Source organism: Rhinoderma darwinii, chromosome 2, assembly GCF_050947455.1.
Source record: "Rhinoderma darwinii isolate aRhiDar2 chromosome 2, aRhiDar2.hap1, whole genome shotgun sequence".
NCBI lineage: Eukaryota > Metazoa > Chordata > Amphibia > Anura > Rhinodermatidae > Rhinoderma > Rhinoderma darwinii.
This window is the reverse complement of record NC_134688.1, coordinates 433,364,115-433,386,223: the sequence shown is the minus strand read 5'-3', so window position 1 is coordinate 433,386,223 and position 22,109 is coordinate 433,364,115. Positions and strand designations below refer to the sequence as shown.

The 22,109-nt window shown below is 44.4% G+C and overlaps 1 protein-coding gene across 1 annotated transcript in view; it reads right to left on the bottom strand.

The window, feature by feature from the left end:
* Positions 1-1,430: 1,430 nt before the first annotated feature.
* Positions 1,431-22,109, bottom strand: part of TOMM70 (translocase of outer mitochondrial membrane 70) — a 54,529-nt gene continuing 33,850 nt past the window's right edge. The window contains exons 8-12 of the mRNA XM_075854433.1: positions 10,340-10,447; positions 10,078-10,194; positions 8,769-8,866; positions 2,331-2,453; positions 1,431-2,252 (exon numbers count right to left, since the gene is read on the bottom strand). Coding sequence (XP_075710548.1) covers positions 2,099-2,252; positions 2,331-2,453; positions 8,769-8,866; positions 10,078-10,194; positions 10,340-10,447 — 600 coding nt within the window. The 3' untranslated portion in view covers positions 1,431-2,098. The remainder of the gene's footprint in view (positions 2,253-2,330; positions 2,454-8,768; positions 8,867-10,077; positions 10,195-10,339; positions 10,448-22,109) is intronic.

The window sequence follows — 22,109 nt, the reverse complement described above, 5'->3', positions numbered from 1 at the left end:
AAAACTTGTGGTATCCAGAATAAAAGTGTGGAGACAATTGAGCTGGTGCTACGTTGGTACTTCTTGGATGGCAAATTGCACAAAATTATATGACAATTAGACAATAGCTAAGCCAGTTTATTTTAGTTTTTAAAGAGGATTTGTCAGATCAGGTGGAGCATCTTTACTTTAAGTTTCATAGTCCAGTTCCTCCTGGAAAGGTATAAAAAAAATATATAAATGGACAACTGGCCGTTAACATTTCCCTGGTCAGTAAGTTGTGCCTTTATACAGTCTGGCATGATCAGCACAGATTAAACAGGGTCATAACATGGAGACATCTTAATGACAAGGGGAATGGTAACGTGTGTGCTCATGTGCGTATATATACATACATTTCCAGGAGGAATAACAGAGGAATGGCACAACACAGTGATAAGAAAAGACGCTTCAGCATAGTTCTGTACGGGGAATACAAGCATTTACTTAAACAGATTTGTCAGGAGAGCCGACAGGTCCTCTTTAAAGAGGCTCTGTCACCAGATTTTGCAACCCCTATCTGCTATTGCAGCAGATAGGCGCTGCAATGTAGATTACAGTAACGTTTTCATTTTTTAAAAACGAGCATTTTTGGCCAAGTTATGACCATTTTTGTATTTATGCAAATGAGGCTTGCAAAAGTACAAGTGGGCGTGTTTAAAAGTAAAAGTCCAACTGGGCGTGTATTATGTGCGTACATCGGGGCGTGTTTACTACTTTTACTAGCTGGGCGTTCTGACGAGAAGTATCATCCACTTCTCTTCAGAACGCCCAGCTTCTGGCAGTGCAGACACAGAGCGTGTTCTCGAGAGATCACGCTGTGACGTCACTCACTTCCTGCCCCAGGTCCTGCATTGTGTCGGACACATCGGCACCAGAGGCTTCAGTTGATTCTGCAGCAGCATCAGCGTTTGCAGGTAAGTAGCTACATCGACTTACCTGCAAACGCCGATGCTGCTGCAGAATCAACTGAAGCCTCTGGTGCCGGTGTCCTCGCTCGTCTGACACCATGCAGGACCTGTGAGTGACGTCACAGATCTGCACTGCCAGAAGCTGGGTGTTGTGAAGAGAAGTGGATGATACTTCTCATCAGAACGCCCAGCTAGTAAAAGAAGTAAACACGCTCGATGTACGCACATAATACACACCCAGTTGTACTTTTACTTTAAACACGCCCAGTTGTACTTTTGCAAGCCTCATTTGCATAAATACAAAAATGGTCATAACTTGGCCAAAAATGCTCGTTTTTTAAAAATAAAAACGTTACTGTAATCTACATTGCAGCGCCGATCTGCTGCAATAGCAGATAGGGGTCGCAAAATCTGGTGACAGAGCCTCTTTAAGAAGAAAGAAAGTGTGAAGACAATGAGCTGGTAATAAAGTTGTTCAATAACGCACAATAATGGAGGCGGTTTATTTGTGGTCCAATTTTTAATCTCATTTCATGCTAGGCCGATGGTGGTGGGGTTTCTCAAGGCTCTTTTCAACACAAAGTTAATTGCAAATTTAAAACCTACAACAAAAAAAAAAAAAAGCGACTTCTAATCAGAGAGGGGTATAAAGGTTGTGCAAACGAAGGATCTATTTATCAGAGCCGGCAACTTAAAAAAAAGAATAGTTTTGTTTTCACTACTAAAAAAGGAAGAAATCAGTCTTGTATGATCAGTTATGTACAAAAGGAATAGGACAAACAACAAAAAAAAAAAAGGGACAGAAATATTTAAAAAAACATAATTAAATTTAAGAAAAAATTGCTCACAAAATAACCACCCATTCCCTGACGAAACAGAAATTAACTCAACTCAGCCGTTTTATTTGCATGGCAAACTATGTCCTCCTGTTATCATGCAGTGGTGCCTTTACCTTCCCCTGGTCATTGACAGAAGGAAATCATTCCAGACACCCTCTTCCCACAATACCAACAACATCTAACAGAAGGGATGAGTGACAACACCACAAGCAGAAAAACAAGGGTCCGCCATTCCACTTTTTGTTTTGGATGCAAAACTCTCCTTGGAGAAATTACTTGTCTTAAAAGAACAATATTTCGTAGCCATTTGCTCATCCGCTGGGAGTCCGTTTACAGTGTTGGCGGCTTCAGGCCATATTTCTTGGCGACTTCCGTCTGGGCATAAGCGGCGTCACATAGTGAGTACAGATGGGCCATTTCCATTTCAGACTTGGCCAGGTTGATGGCTTTATTGAACATATCAATGGCTTTGTCCAGATTCCCCCTGGAACAGAAACATGGTGCCGTATAGCACAAAAATCAGTTTATAAAAACAACCATATTCCAAAGAATCGGGCCTTACCTTTGGACTTCTATTGTCCCCATGGTCTCATAGGCAAAGTCACATTTGTTATCTATTTCAATGGCTTTGCTGATCAGGTCTAAGCCTTTATCAAGATCTTGTTTCCATTGCAGCTGAAGTAAACTATAAAAGTAAAACGTAACAAAATTATACAAAGGAAAAAACAATTAGTGCATGAAAGAAGCCGCGTGGGGGTCCAAACATAAAACACATCACAAAATAATAATTTGTATTTGTAGAAATTATTGCAAAAATTCAGACGCCGTGTGTATGAGACAATCCAGTTAGGACAGGAGACACATTGTGACAACTTTTTTTTTTTCTATTGCCATCTATGGAGTGCGAATGTCACATCCAACTCTAGTATAAGGGTCTGTTCACACGCAAACTCAAAAACATCTGAAAATACGGAGCTGTTTTCAAGGGAAAACTCCTGATTTTCAGACGTTTTTTAAGCCACTCGCGATTTTCACGGCCGTTTTTGGAGCTGTTTTCTATAGAGTATGAAAAACTGCTCCAAAAACATCCCAAGAAGTGACCTGCACTTCTTTTTCGCAGTAGTTTTTTTACGTTTTTAAGACAGCCATGTAAAAAAATGGCACGCCGGAACAGAACGCCGTTTTTCCCACTGCAATCAATAGACAGATGTTTGGAGGCGTTCTGCTTCCGATTTTTCAGCCGTTTTTTAGCCATTTACGGCCTGAAAGACGGCCGAAAAAGCGCCCTGAGGCCTCATGCACACGACCGTATTTTTTCACACCCGTAAATACTGGCGTAAATACGGGTCCGGTGTCACACGTATTTCACCCGTTTTGCACCAGTATTTACGAACCCGTGCTCGTAAATATGGGTCCGGTGTCACACGTATTCCACCCGTATTTACGAGCACGTTTTTGGCAGCAAAATAGCACTGCACTAATCGGCAGCCCCTTCTCTCTATCAGTGCAGGATAGAGAGAAGGGACAGCCTTTTCTGTAATAAAAGTTAAAGAAATTCATACTTACCCGGCCGTTGTCTTGGTGACGCGTCCCTCTCTTCACATCCAGCCCGACATCCCTGGATGACGCGGCAGTCCATGTGACCGCTGCAGCCTGTGATTGACCTGTGATTGGCTGCAGCGGTCACATGGCCTGAAACGTCATCCAGGACGTCGGCCCGGATGTCGGGAGGGACGCGTCACCAAGGCAACGGGCGGGAGACCGGACTGGAGAAGCAGGAAGTTGTCGGTAAGTATGAACGTCTTTTATTTTTTACAGGATAGGGGATACATGTCTTTTGTTTATGGCAGAGCGGGGAGATACCTCCCCGCTCTGCCATAGTTTTCATTGTAGTCCCGGCGGTAGTTACGCCACTGGGCTGTGGCCTGCAGACCGGGTAGTCCCCTGACCTCGCCTCACCTCGCAACGCTCCCGTAATCACGGGTGAACACACGGAGCCACCCATGATTACGGGAGCCCCATAGACTTCTATGGGATGCCCGTGCCGTTATTACGGCATGAAATAGGGCATGTTCTATCTTTTTTAACGGCACGGGTACCTTCCCGTGAGCAAACGGGAAGGTACCCGTGGCTAACAGAAGCCTATGAGCCCGTTATTGCGGGTCGTAATAACGACCCGCAATAACGGGTGTTTTTACGGTCGTGTGCATGAGGCCTAAGGCTGGGTTCACACTGAGTATATTGCCGAGTTTTTTGACGCGGAAACCGCGTCGCAAAACTCGTCAAAAACGGCCCTAAAATGCCTCCCATTGATTTCAAATGGGAGGCGTCAGCGTCTTTTTCCCACGAGCAGTAAAACTGCCTCGCGGTAAAAAGAAGCGACATGCCAGATCTTCGGGCGTTTACGCCTCTGACCTCCCATTGACTTCAATGGGAGGTAGAGAAAGCGTATTTCGCAGTGTTTTATGCCCGCGGCGCTCAATGGCCACGGGCGAAAAACGGAGCGAAAATCGGCGTGCAGGGAGAGGAAAATCTGCTTCAAACTTCCAAACGGAATTTTGAGGCAGATATTCCTCCTGCAAAATACTCCGTGTGAACATAGCCTTAGGGTGACATATCTAGAGAACTGGCTGCCCAGTAAAGACAACACTTTACATTAAGAGGTCTAAACACTACTAGTTCGTTCTTATTCCGGAGGTCTAAATATGGTTAGCATTTAAATAAATGGTGAAGCAGCAAAATGATTTGCCAGTTTCTCATATGCCATCCCGAACATATAGGTGCCTGAAAATAGAAGCACTGTATCTTTCAGACTATAGGATGCACTGGACCAAAAGACGCACCCATAATTTGAAGCATAACACAGGAGAAAAAGTTGTTATTTTTCTACCGTACATTTCCAAGGGAGAGTATTCAGGCGATATGGTACAGATCCACCACAATGCCAGCCACGGTGCCCCAATACAATGCCAGCCACACTGATACAATATATTGGTAGCTATGGTGCTCTCAGCCTCTCCTGAACTCACCAGAAATCAGGTGTGGAGAGGCAGGGGTTAATGGTGATGATCTGCTCTGTGTGTACAAATGCCTGTTATTTGCTCACTGAACAGTCAGATAAGACCAGGATCACACACAGTTTTGATGCTGTTTTCGCAGTACACAGGCGTGGCCACAAAAAAAAGGAGACGCATCAGTCTTTTTTTTATACCTTTCCTTCAATTTGGATCCACTTTTGGCTTTGGCTCAAAAATGGAGCCAAAAACTGCCAAAAAAAACTGCATCAAAACTGTGTGTGTGACCTTGGCCTAACAGATTCTCATGCTGCTCCCATAACATTGCACTGCAAGGACCTTTGAATTACATTCAGTCTCCAGCTTTTTTTTTCCATACACTGGCAACTGCCTGCAGTCGACCTATTAGAGCTGCAATCTTCTGGTGCGTTTATTATTGGGACGAAAACGCATCAAATGGTTGAAAATGCCTGCTCCATCGCCAGCCCCTATACGCTCCATCGCCAGCCCCTATACGCTCCATCGCCAGCCCCTATACGCTCCATCGCCAGCCCCTATACGCTCCATCCATCAAACAGTAACAAATCCTTTGCTAGGCCTTTCAAAAGTGGTGTGCAGATTTCCAGGATCTCCGCAGATGACTGGGAGGAAGTGGTTGGTTTGGTTCTCCCTGCAGTGGTCAGTGCTAGAGATGTTCTAATACAATATAAATGTATCTATAGGGTATATTACACTCCAGCTAGACTGAGAACCCGTATTATTCCGGCGGATGATTATGCTTGCATGAGATATCAAACTAAACCGGCCACATTTCTGCATGCAGTGCGGTCCTGTGGAAACATATACCCTTCTGCTCGGTGGTTCTGTTACTTATAAATACTAACAGACTTTCCTAGAGTCTTTTCTCCCAAGGTGCGATTTGTGGGCATCCTCAACACTTTAATTCCTGGCTCGTGTAGGGGGCAGTTTTTCCAGTTCCTGTTCTGTGCCCGCAAAATCCTAATCATGCCCTGAAAGTCTACAGATACTCTCCCCTCCCCCCCTCTCTGGATCAACCTGGTGAATTAGTGTATAACCCATTACAAAATGTTATATACTAACCGTAAATGCCCGCCAAATCTTGACAAACTGGTTACCATGGTTGAATAATGCCGCAACCACACTAATTGATGCTGAATAATTCTGCCAAAGGGTATTCTGTGAGACGCGGAGGCGGGCAGGTGAGAGTAAGTGTATGTCATGGGATCTCATAGCAGTAATTGTACACAGGACAAATCTGTTAAAGTCATGGCAACCTTTATTCAACCGGGTGCAATTGCGTATTGTTTACATTTACACCTTTCTTCGAATCGAAATGCCTGATGTAACTGCACATCGGCCATATTTTGGTCCCATTTCTGTCTTGTTTAAAATTGCTAAAAATACATATTTTTTTTTTTTAAATGGCTGATCCATCTATCTAGTTTAGTACTTAAAGGGTAGTTAAACGTTTGACAAACCTCTGACATGTCATAGTGACATGTCAGAAGTTTGGATTGGTGGGGGTCCGAGCACGGAGACCCCCACCAATCGCTAGAACGAAAGCAGCTGAAGTGCTCATGTGAGCGCTCAGCTGCTTCGTGTCTGTTCGGCTTTTTCTGGAAAGCCGATGTATCAGAGTACGGGCTCATAGACCTTCTATTGAGTCAGTACACTGATACATTTATTTCTGGAAAAAAACCGGGACACGCACGAAGTGGCTGAGCGCTCACACGAGGGCTTCAGCTGCTTTGTTCTAGCGATTGTTGAGGGTCTCAGTGCTCGGACCCCAACCAATCCAAACTTCTGACATGTCACTATGACATGTCAGAAGTTTGTCAAACGTTTAGCTACACTTTAAATGACTGGCTGACTATGTAACTGTGCATCTTGTGTATTATATCCCGAACCCAATTGCACTCTAGCAGTCTGCACATGACTCCAGAAGCTTTGAAAAACAGCGTTTCAACAATCAAAGAGCATTCACGAGAGTTCATCAAGCACCGCTTATTGCAATTCGAATCGTACTAAGTGTGGCGCCATATTATGGGGTTATTTCTCTCTAGATCAGGGGTCTCAAACTCGACCGGGTAATTGGGCCACAGAGAAAAAATGGGAAGTTGACGGGCCGCATTACTTTCAAATTTGATACAATACAATATTATTGTTAATCAATTAGTTATTTGAACTACTATAACACTATATTACTAGAATAATACCGCTAGGTTTAAAATTTGGGAGAATTCTCCACGTGCTTATTTCAACAATCCATTTTAAATGTCGCTAAATGTAGTTCGGCGGCACAGTTGGCAGTGTTTGGCAGACACACGTCACGATCGGGCAGCCCCCTTTTAGACGCTGCCACAGTGCCCTCCGCAGACGCTGCCACAGTGCCCTCCGCAGACGCTGCCACAGTGCCCTCCGCAGACGCTGCCACAGTGCCCTCCGCAGACGCTGCCACAGTGCCCTCCGCAGACGCTGCCACAGTGCCCTCCGCAGACGCTGCCACAGTGCCCTCCGCAGACGCTGCCACAGTGCCCTCCGCAGACGCTGCCACAGTGCCCTCCGCAGACGCTGCCACAGTGCCCTCCGCAGACGCTGCCACAGTGCCCTCCGCAGACGCTGCCACAGTGCCCTCCGCAGACGCTGCCACAGTGCCCTCCGCAGACGCTGCCACAGTGCCCTCCGCAGACGCTGCCACAGTGCCCTCCGCAGACGCTGCCACAGTGCCCTCCGCAGACGCTGCCACAGTGCCCTCCGCAGACGCTGCCACAGTGCCCTCCGCAGACGCTGCCACAGTGCCCTCCGCAGACGCTGCCACAGTGCCCTCCGCAGACGCTGCCACAGTGCCCTCCGCAGACGCTGCCACAGTGCCCTCCGCAGACGCTGCCACAGTGCCCTCCGCAGACGCTGCCACACACACCCCAAGTACACAGCTCCATTGGGGCTCCCTCTAGGATTGGAATCCCCAGCCAGAGTGTTGCCCACGCTTTGGCTGGGGATTCCTCTGCTGTTGGAGCCCCTGACGTCACTGTCCATACACAGTGACGTCAGGGCATCCTCCTGGACCAGAATGTGATATCAGGGGCAACCCTGAGCCGGTGTCCCGGACCAGAGCACTAGTATAGGCTCTGCGCCGGAACTCTAGGGAAGCCACTGACATCAGTGTCCATATATGGACAGTGATGTCAGGGGCTTGCCCAGAGCTTGAGTCCCAGAGCAGAGCCGCTTCTAGCAGTCTGCCTGGGATTCCAGCTGTGCTCCTGACATCACTGTCCATATATGGACATGGATGTCAGGGGCAACCCCATAGCTGGAGTCCCGGGCAGAGCGCTAATAGGCTCTTCCTGGGACTCCAGCTGTGCTCCTGACATCACTGGGACTCCTGCTCTGGGGAAGCCCCTGACATCACTGTCTGGGGAAGCCTCTGACATCGCTGTCCATACAGAGTCCCGGAGCAGAGCCTATACTAGCGCTCTGCTCGGGACTCCGCTCTGGGGAAGACCCTGACAACACTGTGAAATTCTCTGACACCGCTGTCTATATATGGACAGTGTTGTCAGGGTCTTCCCCAGAGCGGAGTCCCGAGCAGAGCGCTAGTATAGGCTCTGCTCCGGGACTCTGTGAAATTCTCTGACACCGCTGTCTATATATGGACAGAGTCCCGGAGCAGAGCCTATACTAGCGCTCTGCATGGGACTCCGGCTCTGGGGAAGCCCCAGACATCGCTGTCCATATGTGGACAGCGATGTCAGGGAATTCCACAGAGTCCCAGAGCAGAGCCTGCATTAGCGGCTCTGTGTCCCTCGGGCCGCAGATGACAGCCCCTTGCTCTAGATCCTAAATGTTAATTATAATTCAAGTTTTTCTAATTCTCCCTTGGATCTGTTTGGCAAAGTTTCCTATTCCCATGACCCATGTCAGGGTTTTATTTGCATTACTATGATTAACAATCAGAAATCACTTACCCTTTATGAACATAAGTTGTGGCATTGTCTGGTTCAAGGTCTATGCACTGATCGTACATCTCATCAGCTTTCCCAAACTGCTGTTGATCTGTTAGTGCCTATACAAACATGAACACCAGAGGGTCTATTACTGAGAACTAGTCATCAGTTCCAGCATTACAACATTTCAGTTTAACAGTAAAAGGGTAAGTAAACTTTTATAAAACATTTGACATGTCATAGTGACAAGTCAGAAGTTTTGATCAGTGGGTGGTGAGCACTGTCTGACAAAAGCTGAGCGAGGAAAGTCTATCAGAAATGAAGCGGTACAGCACACACCCCCAGCCCTACTGCCGCTTAGTTTTAGTGATTGGTGGGGGTCTCAATGCTCGGACCCCCACTGATCAAAACTTCTGACATGTCACTATGACATGTCAAAAGTTGTATAAAAAAAAAAGTTTAGTTACACATTAAAGTGGCCATACACTTTAAATAGCTGTTGGCCGAACGCTCGCTCCGCCAAATGTTTGCATGGCGGACAACCACTCCTCCCAACTCCCCCATAAACACCCACACTCGGCCGAGGGTGCATGTTTTCTCAATTGGAAAGGGGAATAGGTCGCTGCCAGATGATTCTGTCAGCGGCTTGCCTACTGCAGTAACATAGGATCGGACACGTTGAAATCAAACATGCCCGATCTTTCTTTCCCACAAAATTTGCCGCCTCTATACACACACTAGATTGTCAACTGTCATATAATGTGTACGGGCGCCAAACAGTTGGGAGAAAGAAGAGAGAAACCCCCAAAAAAAACAACTTCTAATGAGGTATACATTTTTGTCTGATGGCTAACGGTATAGGAAAAAAATATATTTATATGTCGGGGCCCATAGGGGTCTATGAAAATGTTGGAAACTCCCGACACACACTGCAAACGACACTAACAGCAATGACGTGAAACAAACAGAAAAAAATACTTCTAATCCAAGCAGCTAATAAGGATGTCCGTATCCCAGGAGGCAGAAGTTCTTATATAATCCTAAAGGGAGAAACTGACATTTAATAAGCAAAACCTGACGTTCTGCACCTGGCATACAGATGGCTGAGCGGGAGAACAGAACGCCGGGTACCATTGTGGTTTATTCTGTTGGTGATTATCAAATTACTGTCATTTTATTCCCATTTCCATGCAGGTTCTTCATGTTACAAGGTATTTTAGACACTAATCAGAACAATCTTCACGATAGTACAAAAATAACTTTACAAAAGTATACGAATAGTCGGCTTACATTACCATCCAACAAACAAGAAACACATCAAATGCTTTACCTGGGCATAAAGGGCATAGCCTTCTGCACATTTGGGAAATTTCTTAATGACATCTTCAAACCCTTTCATTGCAGCTTTGATCTGCAGCGGGTTGCTACCAGTATACGCTTTACGGTACTTGAAAGAAAAGAAACACACACACGAATTTAACATAGATGAAGAGAATGACATCTGTCAAAATTGTGGCACAAACATCTGGTTGGTTTATTTGGCCAATATATAACAAGAGCTTCAGATATTGGTGAGACACTTCAATACTTACTAATGCAAAACATTTCTGTGCTTGGGCCAGAGCAGAATCCGGTCTTAATCGGATACATTCATCGAAGTCTGCAACCGCCTCATCAACTTGGTCTAGTAGGATTTTTAGCTGTAAATAAAAGTGACAATTTTAGAACGGCTTCTTTAACCCCTTAATGACCAGGCCATTTTGTGCGTTAATGACCAAGGATTATTTTTGTTTTTTTTCACAGTCGTAACTTTTTTTATTCCGTCGACATTGCCGTATAAGGGTTGTATTTTTTAATTGCATTATTTTTGGGTGCATATAATATATTGATTAACTTTTATGAACTTTATTTTAGGAAAGAATTGAAAATAAACAGCTATTCCAGCATTGTTTTTCACATTATAAATCTACACCGTTCACTATGCGGCATAAAGAGGTTACCTTTATTCTATGGGTCGGCACGATTACGGGGATACCAAATATGTAACGGTTTTAGGTTTTTCAACGTTTGCAAAATAAAAAACTTGTTTTTGCATCGCCACATTTCAAGAGCCGTAACTTTTACTTTTCCATTGATGTAGCCATACATGGGCTTGGTTTTTGTGGGACAAGGTGTCGTTTTCATTGGTAGTATTTTGGGGTACATGGGACTTATTGATTAACTTTTATTTTTTATGGTGGGAATGGGAGAAAAAGGAATTTTGCCATTGTTTTTTGAGTTTTTTTTGGATGCAGTTCACCCGGCGGTTTAATTAATGTGTTAACTTTATTGTTTGAGTCGTTACACGATTGCGGCGATACCGTGTGTGTTATTTTTATTTATTTTTTTTACACTTTTACTTTTGGGGAAAAAGTGGTTTTATTTTATTTTTACTGTAATTTTTTTCTGCCGATGGCCCATATAATGCTTTGTTATACATTATTGCCGGTCAAGGTAAAACTGACCGGCAATCTATTAGGCCGTGCCTCTGGCATGGCCTAATAGGCAGTTGCTGAAGGCAACATTTGGCCGCTGCCCATCTCGCCATGTGAGACAACTGACTAGCTATATAGTACCATTTAACACTGGGGAAAGATACACCTCCCTCGTCCCATGGGGCACATAGACGCCAGCTAGCCACCCGTGACCTACCATTATGCCACACAAAGGAAGCGAGTATACTTTCAATACGCTGTAATAAACGGGCCGGGAGGTATACGAGAGATTGCTGGAGAATATACAGGATTTTAGGCATTAGGGTCATTTTAACTAAACTCACTCTCCGAGCTGTAGAAAAGAGCAATTGGTTCCATCTGGCAATCTTGGTGCGTAAAAAGGAAGTCAAAGGGGTGATCTTTAATGCTTCAAAATCAAAAACTGATCTGGAGATCTATATACCAAAATACATAATAGAGGTGGACCAGAGGAGTGGGGTAGAGATCGCTGAGGCAGGAAGGACTGATATATCGAATGGTAAAATATGAGACGTCGAGCAATTCATGGATAAACCAGACATTGAACCAAAACGTGTCATTATAGAGTACTATATGCAGGGACGCCCCAGGGTCAGCGAGATACCTCAGGGTGTCATCCGCATACATGCTGACCTTTTCTTGTACAGGAGGGAGGTTTAAACCTATAATACAGGGTTCTTGTATGAGCATTTCAGGGAAAGGTTCCACTGCCAGCGCAAATAGAGGGGAAAGAGGGCAACCTTGTCGGGTACCTCTATACAAAGGGAAGGGGTCCGAAGTCCAGCCATTTACTGCCACCCGTGAGGATGGGGCAGAGTATAATAATTGAACCCATTTTATAAACTCGGGTCCGAATCCAAATTTCACCAGTGTCAGAAATAGGAAATCCCATTCTATTGAGTAAAAGGCCTTCGTGGCATTTAGGGAAACAACGACCCGGGCGCCGACCTCCTCATGAGTAGACTGCAAATTAGTGAACAGACGGCGAAGATTGAGGGCTGTGGCTTTGCCAGGCATAAAGCACATCTAATACAGTTATACTGTCTGATACACCCGGATCAAAGAGAACCTTTCACCTGCCCATTTATATGCAGAGGAGTGCAGCATGTAATGTGCAGGGCTGCACAAACCCTGGGGCACTTTCAATTTATTTATTATTACCCTCCACCGTTATTTAGAGATCAGTGCCGTTATATTTTGCCCCCGATATTTAAATAATCCCCTGAACGGTCAGGTCAATGGGGCGTGTAATGGCATGTTACTATGGCTGTGATACTGTCCAATCAGATACAGACAGTGTTACAGCAAGACCTGGAGGTAGGAGAGCGTGTGCGCGCGCACGCTCTCACTCTTCAGCTGTTAAGATCAATCTTCTGCCTAACTGGCAAGGGAGCGTGTCACTGCTACGGACAGTGTAAGAGCTGGAGAGAGGAGAGCGCGCGGGCCCAAAAGTCCCGGGCTGCGCAGCACGAGATGGAAGAGGGATATCACTCCAGTGGACCTGCACTCTGTAGGGGGAGCCTTTCCCGTATACCCCGGAGCACACAGGAGGGATGGAACAGCTGCAGGTGCATGGCCTTTCCGACCGCCTGCCTCTACGTGAGTCCGCGGCTTCAGCCCTGTCAGTAGGCCGCAACTGGCTGACAGGAGCAAGGGCCCAAATACTGGTCCAAAAATATACACCAGCGTCCGCTGGTAAGGAGAGCTGGGTCCCCGTATACAGGAGGATTACCAAGGATGGTGATCCAGAGATGGGAGCCCCAGAAGAACGTGTCGGGCCAGCTCCAGCTCCATGTCCAAGCCACGCCCCCCTAACATGTCATTTTAACAGCATGGTTACATTGTAAAAACTAAAAAAGACAAATGTGCCTGAGGCACACTGAAACCCAGTTTCCCAACTACTAATTGATTGATAATAAAATATAACTTTTATTGTTTTGCTATTAAGATGTCATTGAAGGGACACACAATGAAGACAAAGGTTAAAATTTATAGCCAATGTCATCTAGCACACGCTCTGTGTAGACTCTGCCTGCACTGTTGCAGGATAGAGTATGGAGTGAGAAAAGTTCTGAATGTATTAGAGCAGCAGCTGCAGACTGCTGAACCTACGTAGATACAAGAAATTTTAACTGGTATGCGTGCTGTAGATGCTAGTGGGACATGGCTGTTTAAAAGTAACTAAGCCCCCCCGACATGTGTAGACACAGCGTCCTCAGGGGATCAAAATGGGGCTAGTGAGCGCGTGTTCTGGTTTCTCCTCCTTTAAAGACTCGGATGTGTGTCACACAGGAATCACCTGTGTGAGAACCAATAGAGTCTCTGTCTAAGAACGAGCCTCCGTACAGGGAGATTGGCATACAGCTTAGCCAATCAGGAGCGTATGTGCAGGGCCAATCAGAGTGCGCCAAATGCGCATCATGTCCTCGGCTGGACTTAGCCGATTTTTGGTGCCGTCTACCTAAACTACAGGGTTTTCTCTCTGCACCCGCCGGGACGGCATCTTGGCCTCTACTAGGCATCTGTCTCTCCCGGCATCCATATCTATCCATCCATCCATCCATCTAATCTATCTATATATCTATATACACATACACACAGTGAGGGAAATAAGTATTTGATCCCTTGCTGATTTTGTAAGTTTGCCCACTGTCAAAGACATGAACAGTCTAGAATTTTTAGGCTAGGTTAATTTTACCAGTGAGAGATAGATTATATATATATATAAAAAAAAACAAAAAACAGAAAATCACATTGTCAAAATTATATATATTTATTTGCATTGTGCACAGAGAAATAAGTATTTGATCCCTTTGGCAAACAAGATTTAATACTTGGTGGCAAAACCCTTGTTGGCAAGCACAGCAGTCAGACGTTTTTTTGTAGTTGATGATGAGGCTTGCACACATGTTAGATGTCATTTTGGCCCACTCCTCTTTGCAGATCATCTGTAAATCATTAAGATTTCGAGGCTGTCGCTTGGCAACTCGGATCTTCAGCTCCCTCCATAAGTTTTCGATGGGATTAAGGTCTGGAGACTGGCTAGGCCACTCTCCAGTCTACAGCGAAACATGTCTGGGGGGGGCATAGTTACTTTTAAACAGCCATGTCCCACTAGCATCTACAGCACGCATACCAGTTAAAATTTCTTGTATCTACGTAGGTTCAGCAGTCTGCAGCTGCTGCTGCTCTAATACATTCAGAACTTTTCTCACTCCATACTCTATCCTGCAACAGTGCAGGCAGAGTCTACACAGAGCGTGTGCTATAAATTTTAACCTGTGTTCATTGTGTGTCCCTTCATGGACATCTTAATAGCAAAACAATAAAAGTTATATTTTATTATCATTAATCAATTAGTAGTTGGGAAACTGGGTTTCAGTGTGCCTCAGGCACATTTGTCTTTTTTTGTATTAACAATATACCTGCCAACTACTAGGGTCTTTTCAGTATTCATTGTAAAAACTAAACCCAAAAAACAATGGAGGAATCCTTTTTTTTCCTATTCCGCCTAAAAAAGTTTTTTTTAGTTTACTAGTAAATTATAAGTTATGACATTTGGTAGGGAAAAACGGAAATTTAAAACTGAGAAATAGCTGCCATGGCAAGGGGTTAAAGCAAGTATACAAAATATAATTCTACATATAATCAGAAAGTTTTATTAACCCCTTAACGACACAGCCTCTTTTGGCCTTCAGAACACTAGATTTTTTTCAAATCTGAGATGTGTTACTTTAGGCCTCGTGCACACTTCCGAGACATTTTTCACGCCCGTTTGTGACGGATCCGTGTGCCCGTTTTAGCGGCCGTGTGCACTCCTGTTTGCGTGCGTCGAGCATGGTACTGTCCAGGGTGCTGAAAGAGTTAATGGGCACTGATCGGCGGTAACTCAGCACCCTGGACAGTACCATGCTCGGCGCTCGGAAAATACAATTTTAATGTAATAAATCAAATCGGCGGCTGCAGCCGCCTCTGCAGCCAAATCGGCGGCTGCAGCCGCCTCTGCAGCCAAATCGGCGGCTGCAGCCGCCTCTGCAGCCAAATCGGCGGCTGCAGCCGCCTCTGCAGCCAAATCGGCGGCTGCAGCCGCCTCTGCAGCCAAATCGGCGGCTGCAGCCGCCTCTGCAGCCAAATCGCCGGCTGCAGCCGCCTCTGCAGCCAAATCGCCGGCTGCAGCCGCCTCTGCAGCCAAATCGCCGGCTGCAGCCGCCTCTGCAGCCAAATCGCCGGCTGCAGCCGCCTCTGCAGCCAAATCGCCGGCTGCAGCCGCCTCTGCAGCCAAATCGCCGGCTGCAGCCGCCTCTGCAGCCAAATCGCCGGCTGCAGCCGCCTCTGCAGCCAAATCGCCGGCTGCAGCCGCCTCTGCAGCCAATCGCCGGCTGCCACGTCAGAAAGGAAGGCTGGACTGGAGGAGGAAGAGGGACTCGTCACCAAGACAACGAACGGGTACGTATGAACTGATTTTTATTTTATTTTTAATTAGCAGCCTCTTTTCTCTATTAGTGATTGATAGAGACAAGTGGCTGCCCATTAGTGTAATATTTCTGTAATGTTTTTCTGCCCGCCCGGCCGTTGCTAGGCAACGGCTCTGTCACACACTGACGGCACACGGATGTCTTCCGTGTGCCTTCAGTTTTTTTGACGGCCCCATTGACTTGCATGGGCCTCACGGTCACTGAATCTCGGACCAAAGTAGGACATGCTCTACTTTGGATCGGAACGGGACTGTCAAAAAAACTGAAGTGTGCATGACCCCATTGAAATGAATGGGTCAGGGTGCTAGCTGTCAGAAAAACGGCTAGCACCCCGAAGAAACACACTGAAGTGGGCATGGGGCCTTATGTGGTAACTTCGGAATGCTTTTACCGATCCAAGCGATTCTGAGATCATTTTCTCGTGACATGTTGTACTTTGTGTTACTGAAATAATTTGGTCAATAAATTCAGTATTTGTGAAAAGCACCAAAAATGTAGAGAAAATTAGCAAAAAATAGAATTTTTCTAAATTTAAACGTATCTGCTTGTAAAACAGATAGTAATACCACACAAAATAGTTACTAGTTAATATCTCCCATATGTCTACTTTATGTTGACATCATTTTTTTCGACGTTACAAGGCTTAGAACTTTAGAAGCAATTTCTCAGATTTTCAAAAGGCTATTTTTTCAGGGACCAGTTCAGTTCTGAAGCGGCTTTGAGGGCCTTATATATTAGAAAGTCCACATAAATCACCCAATTTTAAAATCTGCACCCCTCAAAGTATTCAAAACAGCATTCACAAAGTTTCTTAACCCCTTAGGAGTTTCACAGGAATTAACGCAAAGTAGGTGTGAAATTGACAAATTTATTTTTTTGGCCAAAATTAATTTGTAATACATTTTTTTCTGTAACAAAGATTTACCAGAGAAACGCAACTCAATATTTATTGTCCAGATTCTGCAGATTTTAGAAATATCTAACATGTGGCAATAGTGCGCTATTGGACTGAAACACCGGCCTCAGAACAAAAAGGAGCACATGGTGGATTTTGGGGCCTCTTTTCTTAGAATATATTTTAGGCACCATGTCAGGTTTGAACAGGTCTTGTGGTGCCAAAACAGTGGAAACCCCCAAAAGTGACACCATTTTGGAAACTACACCCCTCAAGACACGTATCTAGGGGTATAGTTAACATTTGGACCCCACAGGTTTTTTCTAAACTTATTGGAATTAGTCCGTAAAAGTGAAAATCGACTTTTCTGATTTTTTTTTTAGAAATGTTACATTTTTACAAAGAATAAAAGGAGAAAAAGCACCCCAACATTTGTAAAGCAATTTCTCCCGATTACAGCAATACAACATACGTGGTAATAAACTGCTGTATGGACCCACGACAGGGCTCAGAAAGGAAGTCGTTAGATTTTGCTGGAATGGTTTTCAGTGCCATGTTGTGTTTGCAACGCCCTGGTGGGACCAAAACAGTGCAAACCACCCAAAAGTGACCCCATTTTGGAAGCTACACCCCCAAGGAATTTGTCTAGGGGCATAGTTAGCAGGTCTGTTGCAGAATTTATGGGAATTAGACCGTGAAATTGAAATCTACATTTTTTCTAATAAAATGTAGTTTTAGCTCAGATATTTTCATTTTCCCAATAGATAAAAGAGAAAAAGCACTCCAACATTTGTGAAGCCATTTCTCCCGAGTACAGCAATACCCCATATGTAGTAATAAACGGTTATTTGGACCCACAGCAGGGCTTAGAAAGGAAGGAGCACCACTTGACTTTCAGAGCTCAAGTTCTGCTGGAATGGTTTGTGGCGCCAGGTCATATTTGCAAAGAGAAGCGAGCAAACATTTGTAAAGCAATTTCTCACAAGTACAGCAATTCCCCATATGTGGTCATAAACTGCTGTTTGGCCACACGGCAGGGCTCAGAATGGCAGGAGTGCTACTTCGCATGCAGATTTTGCTTGATTCATTTTTGTGTGCCAGGTCACATTTGCAGAGGCCCTGAGGTACCAGTACAGTAGAAACCTCTGAGAAGTGACTCCATTTTGGAAACTATACCCCTCAAGGCATTCATGTAGGGGTGTAGTGAGCATTATGATCCCAAAGGTGTTTCAAAGATTTTATTAGAATTAGGCAGTGAAAATTAAATTCTATTTTTTCCAAAAATATGTAGTGTTTGCTCCCAATTTTTTATTTTCACAAGAGGTAATAGGAGAAAAATCACCACAGAATTTGTAACCCAATTTCTCCAGAGTACGGCAATACCCCATGTGTGGCCCTAAACTGCTGTTTGGGCACATGGCAGAGCTCAAAATGGAAGGAGCGCCATTTGGCTTTTAGAGTGCAGATTTTGCTGGACTGGCGTACGGGTGCCATGACGCATTGGCAGAGATCCCAAAGGAACCAGAGTAGAGTGGAAAACCCTGAGAAGTGACCCCATTTTGTAAACTACACCCCTCAAGGCATTTATAATTTGCCTTGACAAATGACAGGGCTTGGGAGTAAAAGAGCACAATGCGCATTTGAGACCTATTTTGTTGATTTTCGCAGCATTGGCCCACAATGGCAGGGCTCTGTGGTCAAATAGTAAAACAAGCCCCCAAGTTGTGACCCCAATTTTGGAAACTGCCGTCCTCAAGGCATATTTAAGTGTTATATAGATCATTTTGACCCCACAGCTTGTTTGTTTTTTTTATTAGAAATGAACGCTCAGTGGATGGTGCAAAGTGAAAATTGCAATTTTCCACTCATGCCATTTTAGTTCACAATATGTTGTGCCCAGTTTGTGCCACTGAAGACAAATACCTCAAACTGTTAAGCAAGTTCTCTTGGGTATGGCGATGCCATATATGCGGACGTAAAGTGCGGTTTGGGCACGCTGCAGGGCTCAGAAGGGAGGGAGCTGCATTTGGAGTGCAGATTTAGCTTGGTAGTAGTGTTCTGTTTGGCGTTTTGCTGTTATTTCAGTTTATAATATGGGGGCATATGTAATCTGTGCGGAGTACATCAGGGCATAATAAGAGGGTATAATAATGCGGTAAATAAATAATTCATAGATATGTGGCCGGTGTCACACTGATAAATGGTGCCCAATCTTAGCAGCTTTTGGAACGCTCCGTACATTTTGCATCGCCATAGTTGGAGAGCCAGAACTTTATTTTTTCTCCACTGGAGCTGCGTGAGGGCTTATTTGTTGCGGGACAATATGTAGATTTCATTGGTACCATTATGGGGTACATGCGATTTTTTGATCACTTTTTATTTCATTTTATTGGCAAGCCAGGTGACCAAAAACCAGCAATTCTGATATTTTTTTTTATTCTTTTTTTTTTTTTTTTTCACGGCGTTCACCGAGCACTATAAATGACATTTACTTTATTCTGCAGGTCGATACCATTACGGCGATACCAAATCTATGTAGTTTTTTTTTTATGTTTTGCAGCGTTTGTTCAATAAAATCACTTTTGTTTCAAATAATTTATTTTTTGTGTTGCCATATTCAGAGCCATAACTTTTTTTTATTTTCCATAAAAAAAAGCTGTGGGAGGGCTGGTTTATTGCTTGACGGGCTGCAGTTTTTAATGGTATAATTTTGGAGTACATGCAACATTTTAATCACTTTTTTGATTCTGTTTTGGGAGGGCTGGTGAAAAAAGCAACGATTCTGGAATGGTTTTGTTTTTTTTTTGTCTTCACCGTACGGGTAAAATAGCGTGATATTTTTATAGTTCGGGTCATTACGGACGCGGTGATACCACATGTGTACTTTTTTTTTTAGGTTTTCCACTTTTTCCGATAAGATACTTATGGGAAGAAAGGCTGTTATTGTTTTGTTTAACTTGAAACTTACTTTTTTGCAACATTTTTATTAACTTTTTTTTTGTCCCACTATGGGACTTGAAGGCATGACTGATTGCTATTCTAATACACTGCACTATCTACATAGTGCAGTGTATTAGAGCTGTCAGCTATTCACTGACAGCAAGTCTATTAGGCTTTGCCTCCCGGCGTGGCTTCAGTTTGTTGGGCCTTCGGTTGCCATAGCAACCATCGGCACCCCCGCCGTCTCCTTGTGTTTCTTCACTCAAAATTGTAAACGACAATCTACATCAACCTCTAATAATCCATTTTCAGCTCTAAGTATTGCATCAGACAACCCAAAGATCTATGGGAAATGTTCAACTCTTAAGAAGCTCTCTTTCTAGAATTCGGGCTATGCGTAAATGCCAGTGGCACTAACATTTCATTTTCAAAAGTGAAATATTTTTAGACTGTTTGCACATCAAAAGTTCCGGAACACCCTCATAACTTTTGAACGGCTCGAGGTCGAGGGTTGAAATTTGGTGGGATTTAATTAGGTCAAAAATCTACCAGTTAACGCAAAAAAAACAAACCACCACCACCCCCTTGGGCGCGGTGGGGTGTGCGGGGGGTAGCAAAATCTTAAATGGCACGGGGGCGGGTCGAGTGGGGGCTCATTTGAAAGCTCTTTTCAATACGAAAACAATGGCGCAATCGTTTGAATGTACCACGGGGGTAAAATCCTAAATGTGTGTGGGCGTGTGTGAGCTTGGGAATGTCACATCAAGGTGAGTTTAAATTACGTATTATTACAATCAGCCTCCGCGGTAGTCGCTTGTGAATTTCAGAGAGCGATAATTCGGAGAGTAAGTTTCATTTTTGTACATTTCTATTGTCATATCACAAAATGCATTTGACCGAAACGGAAAGGATCACTTTATTGATGATGAGAGGGAATGGCGAAGAAAAAATAAGATCCTATCGAGAAGTAGCGGCTTTATTCAATGCCACTTATCCTATCCGTGATACAATTTCATTGTCAACGGTTAAAAGAACTGTTCATCGTTTCTAAATAACCGGTTCAATTAAAGACGCACCAAGATCCGGAAGACCCAAACATGCTAGTAATGATGAAAAAGCTTTAGATGTTCTGCTCACTGGACATGATAATCCTCATACATCTGTCTCGAGTGGAGCACAACAAAATGATATCCGCGCCACATCAGTCCGTCAAATTTTGAAGAGGTATTGTTCTAATCCTAGTTCAGGAGCGATCCGAAGATGATTATGACAGAAGAGTGAAATTTTGCGACACAATGAGGACACGATTTGATGATAATCATCAGATTTTCAATTGGACCTGTTTTTCGGATGAAGCCACGTTTGAACTAAACGGTTCTGTATATCGACAGAACATGAGGTGTTGGGCAGACGAAAATCCACATTGGATGAGAGACAGTCATACCCAGTATCCTCAGGTGGTTAACTTTTGGGCCGGAATATTGCTCAATCATACTGTAGGACCGTTTTTCATTGAAGAAAACATAAATGCAGAAAATTACTGCAATTTGCTAAGAAACCAAATGATACCGGCTCCTCAAAATATTGCTGGAGAAGCTTTGCGCAATGTTTGGTATCAGCAGGATGGAGCTCCGGCTCATTTTTCTCTGCGAGCTCGAAATCTTCTGAATGATAATTATCCTGATCAATGGATTGGTAGAAGAGTCCCGATAGAATGGCCACGAGATCACCAGATCTGACCTCATTAGACTTTTTTTTACTGGGGGGTATTTAAAAAAGTCAAGTCTATGAGACTAGGATCGCAAACATAGAGGAGCTGCGGGAAAGAATAGTGAACATTTCTAATTCAATCACACCAGATGTTATAAATAACGTTATCGACACGTTTTACGTTGGCTTAGGACACGGTCAAGTTGTTGAAGGACATCAGTTCGAACATTTGATTTAATACAGTAATTGTTATGTTTGTACTAATACACATAATACATGTCCTCGGTCTTGCTTTGGTTAGCCGGACCACACCCCCACCCCACGTTTGGAGTCGTTAAATACCGGGGAAATGACAAACTCTGACGGACGGACGGACGGACGGACGGACGGACACACACACACACACACACACACACACACACACACGTGAGAGGCAAGGGGACCCACATTAATCTAGCACCCCGATGAGATGTAAATCCGACCGTGTGACATCTCAGCGCGGTACATTTTGGGTAATGCTAACAGGCGGTAGCCGATAACATTAACCTTAAATATCTCAGCGGAAAAAAAAATCCTGTCAAAATCGTTTTTTGTATTGAAAAGAGCTTTCAAATGAGCCCCCACTTGACCCCCCGTGCCATTTAAGATTTTGCTGCCCCCGCCCCCAACGGGGTGGGGGTGTTTTTTTTTTGCGCTAACTGTTAGATTTTATGACCTCATTAAATCCCACCAAATTTTAACACTCTACCTCGAGCCGTTCAAAAGTTATGAGGGTGTTCTGGAACTTTTGGTGTCCACTGTATATATTAAAGAGGCTCTGTCACCAGAT